This window comes from Poecilia latipinna, unplaced genomic scaffold, assembly GCF_001443285.1.
Source record: "Poecilia latipinna isolate Pla-1442-1.1 unplaced genomic scaffold, P_latipinna-1.0 Scaffold64, whole genome shotgun sequence".
Taxonomy (NCBI): domain Eukaryota; kingdom Metazoa; phylum Chordata; class Actinopteri; order Cyprinodontiformes; family Poeciliidae; genus Poecilia; species Poecilia latipinna.
The window spans coordinates 371,148-381,822 of record NW_015112680.1 but is presented as its reverse complement, the minus strand read 5'-3'; the positions used below and the strand labels follow the sequence as shown (position 1 = coordinate 381,822).

The 10,675-nt window shown below is 36.5% G+C and overlaps 3 protein-coding genes across 3 annotated transcripts in view; 1 reads left to right on the top strand and 2 right to left on the bottom strand.

The window, feature by feature from the left end:
* The window catches only part of LOC106963801 (ubiquitin carboxyl-terminal hydrolase 37-like), an 11,786-nt gene extending 9,198 nt beyond the window's left edge, over positions 1-2,588 (bottom strand). Inside the window, exons 1-5 of the mRNA XM_015058896.1 lie at positions 1,233-2,588; positions 1,018-1,073; positions 749-809; positions 584-660; positions 355-486 (exon numbers count right to left, since the gene is read on the bottom strand). Coding sequence (XP_014914382.1) covers positions 355-486; positions 584-660; positions 749-809; positions 1,018-1,073; positions 1,233-1,262 — 356 coding nt within the window. The 5' untranslated portion in view covers positions 1,263-2,588. The remainder of the gene's footprint in view (positions 1-354; positions 487-583; positions 661-748; positions 810-1,017; positions 1,074-1,232) is intronic.
* A 98-nt stretch (positions 2,589-2,686) lies between these two features.
* On the bottom strand, positions 2,687-6,643 carry LOC106963807 (cytochrome P450 2J6-like). Its single transcript, XM_015058909.1, has 9 exons — positions 6,328-6,643; positions 6,089-6,251; positions 5,663-5,812; positions 5,420-5,580; positions 4,946-5,122; positions 4,576-4,717; positions 4,262-4,449; positions 4,042-4,183; positions 2,687-3,392 (listed from the first exon to the last, which is right to left on the bottom strand). Exons 1-9 carry the CDS (start codon positions 6,529-6,531, stop codon positions 3,217-3,219), a joined length of 1,503 nt encoding a protein of 500 aa, XP_014914395.1. The 5' UTR covers positions 6,532-6,643; the 3' UTR covers positions 2,687-3,216.
* An 800-nt stretch (positions 6,644-7,443) lies between these two features.
* On the top strand, positions 7,444-9,610 carry uqcrh (ubiquinol-cytochrome c reductase hinge protein). Its single transcript, XM_015058919.1, has 4 exons — positions 7,444-7,582; positions 7,883-7,903; positions 8,856-9,017; positions 9,385-9,610. The coding sequence occupies exons 1-4, from the start codon at positions 7,538-7,540 to the stop codon at positions 9,415-9,417; spliced, it is 261 nt and encodes an 86-aa protein (XP_014914405.1). The 5' UTR covers positions 7,444-7,537; the 3' UTR covers positions 9,418-9,610.
* The last annotated feature ends 1,065 nt before the right edge of the window (positions 9,611-10,675 follow it).

Sequence of the window (10,675 nt, the reverse complement as noted above, 5' to 3'; positions counted from 1 at the left end):
TATATATATATATATATATATATATATGTGTGTGTAAATATATTGCAAATAAAGTATTTTTGTTAAACTAGACATCACTGGTGTCTTGGTATTGCAGTGTGGATCTCTCTTTCTGTGGAATTTGCAGGAGAACTATCCAGATCCTTGTCTTCACTACTTTCCAGTTCCTCAGTGGATTTTGTTCTGATGAAGAAAATATACAAAAAACTGAGTATGTCCAGAAACCAAGATACAAAGTTATCAATTCACTCTGAGGATGATAGAAAAATAACTCAACATCAGTTGAGCATTTTTTTGTCAAGTTTCCTTTGAAATTAATTGAATCTGGAGAAAATAACTTAAACAGATTCATACGTTTTTTCGGTGAAGCGTGATTGGACCGAATCTGGAGTCTCGTAATCATTATAAGTAGATAGAGTACTGTCAGAAGAAGGATATACCCAGACCCCGACACTAACTTCTGCATCCTGTGACTTTGTGCTGGAGCTAGTGACAAAAGGAAACATGAGTCAGCATACACTGCAATAGCACCAATAGAACTACAAATGATTAAAATTAAAACTTGACTGAAATTGTATTTTACCTCTTTTCTGTCACTGAGGCTGACGAAATTGAAAACTCGACAACATCTTGATTGAAATGGGTCTTATTTTTCTTTTTCTTCAGAACACATGAACTTCGTCAGACAGTGGTGAGTCTCATAACTTACAACCATTTCTGTGTGATGTATCTGCTCTGGCAAACATACCTTCTTATAAGGAACACAGAGCCACCAGGAGGTTTTGGGAAATGGTGCATTTGTCTGCAAGCTGATATTAGCAATAAAAGGTTAAATAGGTGAATGTATTTGGTCTCCTAAGAACAATGGACAGTGAATTTCACATTTTAATTATAAAATTGAACAAGTCAAGATGGTCATAAAATGCTAAAAGTATTTTTTTTATTTGCAGGAAAATGAAATAACATGAAAAATCATCAGAGAACAAGTTAGGATTGTCATAATACATTAAGTACTACCTGTTCTGCAGAGAAGAGATTTTATCATCTCCACATGCATCCGTTTGACGTTTTTTCTGTTTAAAAGTTGGGAAAACAGGTTTGTAACTAGGATAATCGTATCTTTTCACAAAAAAAAGTTGCAACAAGTACAAATGAATTCAGATCAAATCAAGTGTAAATCAGGGATTTAAGTCAAATCAGCAGATAACCAACACCTGGAATCAGGTCTATACCTTCCGTCGTTTAAAGGGGATGCAAAACATCTTCGCACTCTGTGCTGCTGAGCAACATAGCTAGTAGCTCATGGTCGATTCAAGCAAGTACTTCTCCATTATGCAACGTCGAAAGAGAGTTTGCAGATATTTGTTTAGACATTCACCGACTGCAGAAAATTCATCCGAGTGACATCATGTGGAATCTCTCCAGGCTGCAACGACCTGCCAACGCGGTTCAAAAATAAACACATATTGTCAACAGTTTCTCCTCATTTAGTCATACAGTGGTCTTGCTTGATTTTGTAATCAATATTTTATTCATTAATGGGCATAAACTGGACAAACATAGAACTGGTATAATTCTGGGCTTCATTCGAATGACCAACAGTGCTGAATTTGTGTTATTCCATACTTGGGTGGTTTGGATTGATAAGCACTTCATTTAGGTGAAAATTCTAGTATTTGACAGTAATTGCCTAAATAGATTACCAAGGGATAATTTCAGCTATTGCAGATTTTTTTGCAGAAAGGGCCAAAGTATACTTTTCAATACATGCTAAAAACATCCGACTCTTATTGAGGGGGATGTAGCAGGATTAGTGAGTCAGTCTGAGTCAGTTCGGGAATTTCAATAAAATCAATCTTGAAGCTGCTTCACTTACCAGGGTCAGTAACCATGGTAACGTATGCAGTTTTTTTTAAACTGCTGGGTCTAAAAAACACCATTTTAGGTCATTTTTCTAATTCAGAGCTGGGCCAAATCTATATGTATTCATCCGTTGGTGGTATTGACACAACAGGACAGAGCCAGCATGCTGAGCTAGGCTCATTGTTTCTGCACGACAAGTTGAAGGCAAAAAAAAAAAAAAAAAGAAAGAGGACTGAAAAGCAAGACCTTGCTCAAGATTTGTAAATGTGAAATTGCTTCAATGGATTACAAAGCACTTAATGAATTTTGGCCTAAATGTATTTCAGAGGTACTGGTCAGGTATAAAAAATGTACATCACTGAGATCATCAGATACCTGTTCACTCAGTGTTTCCTGGACCATAATTAAACCTGGACCATAAGGAAGGTGCTCTTTATACCTTCCTTCCTGAAACCAACTCCGTGAAAACCTACTTAGAAAATGTTGGTCTGTTGAAATCTGAACTGCAAATCTTTCTGTTTACCACAAGTAAACGGAAAGATTCCCTCCATCTTTTTCTGTTATGTACCATTTAGCATATGTTTGTATTTCCACATAATGTTACTTTTATATGGCACTTAATTTTTTATTTTCTAAAATCAAAATTTCCAAAGTATTATGTGTTTCTAATGTGTCTTATTGCCTGTTTTTCTTTGAAAGCATCATGAATTACCCTGAACAAAGCTTAAAACATAAACTAAAATGAAGATTAATACAATAAATTAAAATTAAAAGAAATGGAGAACAGACATTAATGCAATAACGTAGTGGGTTCAGTTCAAAGTAAAGCAAATACATTTTTTAATATCTTCTGGGAGAACAGTAGAGCTTCAAATCACAACAAGCAAGCAATTTAAAACTGCAAAACCAAAATAAGCAAAATACACTGTATTAATACAAATAATTAATTAATGTTAAATGTTGACTCCTTTAGATCTGTTGCAATGAAGCAGCTATGCAAACCTTTTCTGTACTGCCATGTCCCTATTAGTTTCTCTAAAAAATGCTGACGGGGTTCTCCTTCACTTGGATCTTCTCTCTCTGAAACATACGTTAATTTTTTTTGTTTTTCTACCTTTACATTCATAAAACGTCTGTCTTTTTTTTTAAATCTTTGAACAGAAGAGTTGCTTGTGGCCTCTGAAAGCCTAGGTGTAGTCATTGATTTGTTTTGCATTTTCAAAAAAAAAAAAAAATTCACAGTATGCAGCAGAAATTGACTACTCTGACTTGTGTAGGGATGATTGTGGGGAGGAGGGGATGGCAGGTATGTTTGTTGCTCCTGCGTTTCTTTAAAATAATGAAAACGTGGTCTTAGCGTGGTGTTATGCATATTTCATATGGTTTTGGTGCCAGAGTGACTCCTGCACGGTAATCCATCACAACCTTTACTCCAGCCGGCATTGAGAAAGTGAAGTGCTGCATGAAGGATGTGAAAAAGAGGAAAAGTTCCATCCTGGCCAGGTTTTCTCCCAGACACACACGCTTTCCTGAGACAGAAAAATTAGAGAGGCGGTGCCGGTGTCAGTACACAATCTTCTAAAATTAATAGAAAACCCAAATCACTCTACGGAACGTTTATGCCCTTCTCAGTTTCCAGCAATATAAATTATAAAACATACAAACTTAGTGCATGATGAAAAGTACAATCATTACAATCATCAAATGATCTTTGAGGATGTTTGAGCAGCAATTAAGTATCTGAATAATGGGTTGGGCAAACATGTCTTTACAACTTTGCAGTTGTGCTGTAATTTTTCCATTTGTAGGTGATGAGCGGATAGTTTTCTATGAATTGATAAAACCTAACCCTGCTTTAAACCTCTTCACAACTTTAACCTGTGTTCACTGTCTTCACCTTTTTTGCATATATTTTAATAATGGGTATCCCAGTAAAAGGGGCTGAATGCAAATGCACACCACTTTTGACATTTCTACATTTAAATATGACTACACAAAATATATATATTTATTTACAATAATATGCCATATTTGTCAATCTGTCATATAGGAATTCCAATAAGAAACATTGAGGTTTGTGCTTGTAAAAAAAGATAATGCATGTTATAGGGTATGAAATGCCCTATAACATGCATTATAGGGTATGAAACACAATGTGTGGCTGTTTAGACTTCTTACCAGCAGAGAAAGGGATGAAAGCTGTTTTTTTTGCAAACTTGCCCTCCTCGTTCAGGAAGTGTCCCGGGTTAAAGGTGAAAGGTGTTTCCCATTCTTTCCTATCAAACAGCACTGAAGCTATATTCGGGATTATCAGCACTTTCTGTTGAATATGAAATGAAAGTATTTACACCATAAGGGTTGTAACATAAAATTTCACTACAGCCTTTTGAGAAGTTACCTTTGGGATGGTGTAACCTCCTAGCTGGACTTCTTTGTTGGTAGAGTGTGGCAAGGCGAGAGGGGCTATGTTGCCCATCCTGAGGATCTCGTGGATTACGGCATCTGTGTAGGGAAGGTTGGTACGATCCTCCATAGACAGCTGTCTGGACTGTCCGATTACTCTGTCTATTTCTGCTTGGACCTTCTCTGTGCAAATAAAATTCACATTCAGGTTGTTGGATGTAACTTTCGGAAACTCAGCAACATAGAAACTCAGGGACTTAGGGTGTTTGTGTGTTACTAATGGATCATTATTTGGATGAGTTTTTGCACCTTGGATTTCAGGGTATTTAGCCATGTAGAGAAATGCCCATCGCAGGGTGGTGGATGTGGTTTCCGATCCAGCCACAAACAGATCCAGGACACACATGATCAAATTTTCTTCATCAAATGTGTTGTCATTCTGCGGTTTATTCTGTGGACATATGTGGGGAAAAAAACAACAAGAGTACAGCAACATCCACCCAGATCAAACTTGTATCTTTAATTTTAGGAATGTACAAGTGAGCTGTTTGAAATCTGGAACATGATTAAATTGCAGGTTGCAGTCTGGCAATGCTCAAAGTTATGGTGACACGTTTAAAAGTAGATCTGTGCTCCTGCACTAGGACTGATTGCTACAACAAATGTATTTATCAGTCACCGTTTCAATCTCCTGCAGGTAGCAGTCGATGTAATCTTTGCTGTTTGAGGGATCCCAGTTCTTCTTGTGCTGGTTCAGCTCTTCTCGTATGAACTTCTTCACATCGTCCCAGATCTGCTTGACGGTCTGATGTGGACCTGGCAACAATCTCATCAGCAGAGTAAAGGAATTGTAGAGCTGAACAGAAGAATAGATTGAAAGGACAGACTGGGCTAATTAATATCAGGACTAATAGGAAGTGGTAGACGTTATAGCTGACTTTTGCTGACCATCATTAAAATGTTACTACACTATTTTCTCTTTCTCGTGTTCATCCCTGCAGCTGTAGGCACACTTACAGCATGTGCAATTGCATATACGTATCAGTAACATACTACCACTCGTATAATTACTACTACTAACTAGAATGTGTTACCTGTACTCAGTCTTGGTAGGTAACATTTGCATTTCATCAGCAGCTTTAAAATGAAGTACCTGTGCCCAAATGGAAGCTTCAATCTGGAGTGCCTTGTCAAACAGCAGCATCAGTTTCATGAACTTCTCATCCCCGTACTCAAAGCGGTGACCAAAGACCAGCTGGCAGATGATGTTGGAGACAGCATTGTTGATAACGAGGTGTGGATTCACAGGCTTTCCTTCAGAATTTAGCAGAAAAAATGTCAAGTGAATAGAGCAGCTGACCCTTGTGAAACTGTCTCCGAACGCTAAATGGGTTACCTTTATACCCTCGGATCTCTTCTGCGCAATGTGTGAATTCATCCAGGATGACAGGCTCAAGAGACTTCTTCCCGAACCCAAAGTATTTGAGGGTTGAAAGTGCAAAGCGTCTCTGCTGTTTCCAAATGTTTCCATTGCTGAATATAACACCTGATGACAAAGAAAAAGGTAATATTACTACTACTATTACTAATAATAGTGATAATAATAATAGTGATAATAATAATAATAATAATAATAATAATAATAATAATAATAATAATAATAATAATAATGATCATTATTATTATTATTTGTGAAACTTTGATGAATGCTTTGTATTTATTTGATCCAATTTTACAACACATAATATACATATGTTTTTGGTGAGTATTAAGAATTGCAATTGTGCACATTCATGCCTAATTTTAAGGATCCTTATCCTACCTAATCCGCCTCCTATTTCGTCCTGCAAAGCAAGTTCGGGGCGGTCCACCATGCTGTCTCCATTTACAACCAAACCTTCCTTCAAAGCATCAAATCCATTTAACACCACTGCCCAGTTCTGACCAAATCTTAGACTGTATACATCTCCATAAGTCCTTGCCAGCTGGGTAAGAGGGAAACAAACAAATAATACTTGTTAAACTAGCACTGTTTGGTTACAGTCTAAGATTATTCCATACCTCAATCAGCTTCTCATGGGGCTTGCTTTGGTCCCATGTAAATATGTTTCCCACAATTGGTAGAGCTCTGGGTCCTGGAGGGAAGCCAAGTGGTCGGCGGTTTTTAACATAATCCGCAGTGATGATGAAAACCACTGCAAACAGCAGCAGACTCTTTAAATCCCAATCAACAAAGAAACCAAATAGGGAAAAAAACAAATTCATTCTGCCAACGTGGACGGTCAGTAAGATTTTAATTTGTTTCCAAGTAAAAAAAATTATATTGTGTGAAGAAGAAAACTTTCTGCTCTGTACCGTCTGTAAAGGTACAGATCAATATGTGTTGACTCTGTGGAAATAAATTACTTATTACAACAGACTCTGATCTCTATGTGCTTTATGTAGAAAGTAAAGGTGTCACACTGTAGTAATTGATTAACTTTAATGTATGTATTGACTTAGAATAAAATTTCATTTTTTTTTATTGTCGATCAAAAATGTAGAGTTCATGGAGAGAGTGGATTCAGATTTTTGCTGTGAAGTCAAATCTCCAGCTTCAAAGTTCCCTTGTCTAAGAAGGTTTAGTCATCATTTCTCTAGTGAGTTGTTTTTAGGTCTAAGCATGTCATGATGAAAAGGCAGAAGAACCAGGAACCCAGCTTGTGTGCAATTCAGCAGAGGTGTCTTGCAAGATGCTCAGAGATTGACAAGAAGCATTCAAAGTTTTGTAAGCGTTATAAATGCAATGAATTATGAATAAACAAACCACATTCTCTATGATTTTTCTTAATATTTACTAGATTATTATAAAAACAATACTTAGTTTAAACACTTCATAGTTTTACTTCCCTTCAAAACAATTTCACTCTTAATTTCACTCCATTGTCACTCATAATCTTTGCTACCTTAGTACCACTTTATAACGCACGATGGCAGCAGTAAGCTTGTTCTTGACCATGTATGCTTGCTTTTTCTTTTCTTTTTTTTTTGCCGAAGGATAATTTTAAAAGTTGACTGTAAATAATGTGTATGTCCCTGTGAATCTGTTTAGTTTATTGCTGACTGATTTCACTAAATAATAATAATAATTAAGTAAACAACCAAGAAGCACTGAAAGTTTGTTTTGAAAATACCGGAACCGGAAACGTAGTGTTTGTTTTCAACAACCGCCGGCTAGTTGATTTGACCTGAGGTGTCCTTTGACAGGCAATCAAGAATACAACATTCAAATATGGTTTTCGGGCAGAAGACAGTCGTGAAGGGAGAACCCGAGGATGTTAGTAATCATTTCTTATTAAGAACATCGCTGATGACTTTTTGTACAAATGTAACTATCCACAGCCAAGATAGCTAGCTTCAATGCTAACATCAACGTTAGCCAATGCTAACGCTGATATTAGTGCCCTTTACTTAATATTAAGTTCGGGCTCATTGATGCGAAAACACTCTAGGCCAATACGAGTATACGTCTTTTAAAAATGTATTTATTATAGAGAAAGGTTTGCAGATCTGGACAAAAATGTTAGGTGATGAATGGAAGTGAATGATGCCATTGATTTGATTCTGTCTGTTTCAGGAGGAAGAGGAGGAGATGGTGGTGAGTCAGCAGCATTTATCTTTGAGTTGTTTTTATCTAAGTGCCACTTAGGATTTTCAGACCTTTTTAAAATGTATTTATTTACCATGCGCGAAGGCATAAACAAACACAGAGATAGGATTATCTGCTTTATTGTTTATATTTTTGCTGCCTTCGTGCAGAGAGACCTCCATATATTCCACCAGAAATAGCCTTGTCACAGGCATTCATTACGTTTAATTACATGGTTTTTCTGATATCCATAACTGAAATATTTTTATATATAAATAAACTAATTGCGTCGCTAATTAACTACGCCTCGTTTATTTATTTATCATAAATAGATTTTTTTTTTCGAAACCAATGATAACAGACAGCTTTATAGTTACGATTTTGAAAAAGGCGCGCGGCCGGGATCGCGCTCTAATAGCATCGTATCCATCACCTCGGTGCGGATCGCGCTCTCCTCCTTTCACTCGAGCTTGACGATTTGGAAGATGTTCTTGCAGAACAGGCTCATAGTAGATACTGGCATTTACATGATTTTCGGATAATACTGCTGCACCAAGGTTATCTTGGTAAAAACCAGCCTCTTGTTCCACGCTATTTGCTTCCTACAGAAAGTCTGGACACCTAGCTATTGAGGCGTGGTCTCGGTTGAAGCTTTAAACTTTTCACAGTCCCTAATGTTTGTCCGTGATATATTATATTCAATGCGCCAGTTTGATGCTTTGAGGCTTAATCACTAATAATTGATTATAGCCAGCATTGCATAGCTTGTTTTAACACCAGGCCAATAGCAGATTACCTAATTAGAATTTAATTGCAGTACACAAAAAAAAGCATATAATTTCTATCAATTAAAATTCCAATTGCTTAGATCCCGACTTCCTTGTTGTATCAAGGAAAGAAGTAAATGCTAACATCTGTACAATTATGAAATGCTCCAGATTTATATACACTGTTGTTACAGGACCCTCTAGAGACCTTGCGTCAGAAGTGTGAGGAGACAAAGCACTGCGTTCACACCCAGGAACGTTTGGAGCTGTGCGAGACCAGAGTTGGCTCTCGGTCCCAGACACAGGAGGATTGTACTGAGGAATTGTTTGACTTCCTCCATGCTCGGGACCATTGCGTAAGTACATTGACCAGCAAGATGATTAAATAAAATGAATACATTAGCTTAATCCTTAAGTTGGAATTTTAGTATGACTAATGTCAATCTGTGGCTTTCACCAAAACAAAGCGATTCAAGTTTTGTCTTCCTGCTTCCAAGAGAAAGTAAATGAAGCAATGGTTAAAGGTTAAAATAGATTGAGGTAATTAGAGGAGATGAAAGTGTAGAGGCTGAATCATTCTGCCAGAACAAGACCCTTCTGCCTTACAGACATTCTTGTTATGGATGTTTTATTTCCTTCAAATCGTTTAAGAAAGTTATGTGTTCCTTGCAATGAGTATAGCTTTGTTGTTCAGACTAAATTTTCTGCCTCCTCTCTTTATAGGTGTCTCACAAACTGTTCCATTCTATCAAATGAAGTCCGTCTTGGCTGGACCACTCACTGACAACATTCTTCAAAAATCGTATTACCAGGACGACGGGGTTTCAAACTCGTCCATGTATTGCTGCATGTTGTAATGTTAAAATGTATGATATCTTAAGTATATGAAAAAAATGTTCAACAGTTTATTGTGGTTCAATATGTCAATAAAGTGACTTAGAAACACAAATTCTACATATGTACTTTTTTGCCAATGTTATGCATGTTAACATAATTTGTGTGTATGACCTTATGTATATATCATCTCAAAATTTCTTGATTATGCAACCAACAATAGGGAGATTAGCAGGTTGCTCTTGACTTTTGAGAAAAGGTCAATGTGATTAGTGATTTCTATACAATAATGAACTCATCAAAAGTTCTCCATAAAAGGTTTTAAATGTTTTCACCTGATGCAATACAAGCAGTATTATGTTCCTGAAGGGCTTTAGTGTTTGTCTAATATAAAACAACAATTATTATTGATCGTAGGATGCCAAACAAAAGACCAAACATTAAAAACATACTAGTCATACAAAAGGAAATCAAAAAATAACCACAACTCTTTTCTATCAAGGATCAAAAGTTCAAAATCCTGTAACCAAATGAATATTTTTGTATTTGAAAGTTTTGATGCAGTCAGTAATAAAATATATTTTGATACAGTCAAGATTGAGTGACTCAGAAATCACCCAAAAATGAGACCAGAAAATAATGTGCCTGTTTTAAATTTCAATATAGCAGAAGGATCACGTCAAAAAAATATGTATATTCTTGTCAATAATCGGTGCAAAAGCTTTTTTAGCATTACAAGAATGAAACCCTTATAATTGCTGACCATCTTCTTCTATGTGCCTGTTGGTATTTTTGATGATTCAGCTTTTGGTTTCATGTCTCTGAGGAGGGAGGGCTCCTTACCATCGCCCTAATGTTGAGCTACCTGCACAGTCGATCAGTTTCAGGACTGTGCTGGGCTCGTTTCTCAAATCTTAACCTGCTCAGCGGTTTAGGTATAGACCAATCACCTGTCGTTAATATTATTATGTGACTTTCATTGTGAAAAGCTTATCACAATAATCTGGGAAAATAATTAAGATTTCAAAACATTAAAATTGCATTATTATTTTTTCTGAATTTATAACTTTAATCGTCTTTCATGTAAATCAGTGATTCTTGAGAATAGGGACAAAACTACGGAGCCCCCCAGGGGACATGGGGAATTTTTTTTCTTTTGCGTTCCCTCGCAAAAGGTTTT

What these genes read in the sequence shown, in the direction of transcription:
- LOC106963807 (XM_015058909.1), bottom strand. Translation starts at nt 6,531, where the DNA reads ATGAATTTGTTTTTTTCCCTATTTGGTTTCTTTGTTGATTGGGATTTA. An exon ending in CCCATGAGAAGCTGATTGAG is followed by an intron (nt 6,252 to 6,327) that starts GTATGGAATAAT and finishes CCTCTTACCCAG; the next exon opens with CTGGCAAGGACTTATGGAGA. An exon ending in CGAAATAGGAGGCGGATTAG is followed by an intron (nt 5,813 to 6,088) that starts GTAGGATAAGGA and finishes CTTTGTCATCAG; the next exon opens with GTGTTATATTCAGCAATGGA.
- uqcrh (XM_015058919.1), top strand. Translation starts at nt 7,538, where the DNA reads ATGGTTTTCGGGCAGAAGACAGTCGTGAAGGGAGAACCCGAGGAT. An exon ending in TGAAGGGAGAACCCGAGGAT is followed by an intron (nt 7,583 to 7,882) that starts GTTAGTAATCAT and finishes TGTCTGTTTCAG; the next exon opens with GAGGAAGAGGAGGAGATGGT. An exon ending in AGGAAGAGGAGGAGATGGTG is followed by an intron (nt 7,904 to 8,855) that starts GTGAGTCAGCAG and finishes CTGTTGTTACAG; the next exon opens with GACCCTCTAGAGACCTTGCG.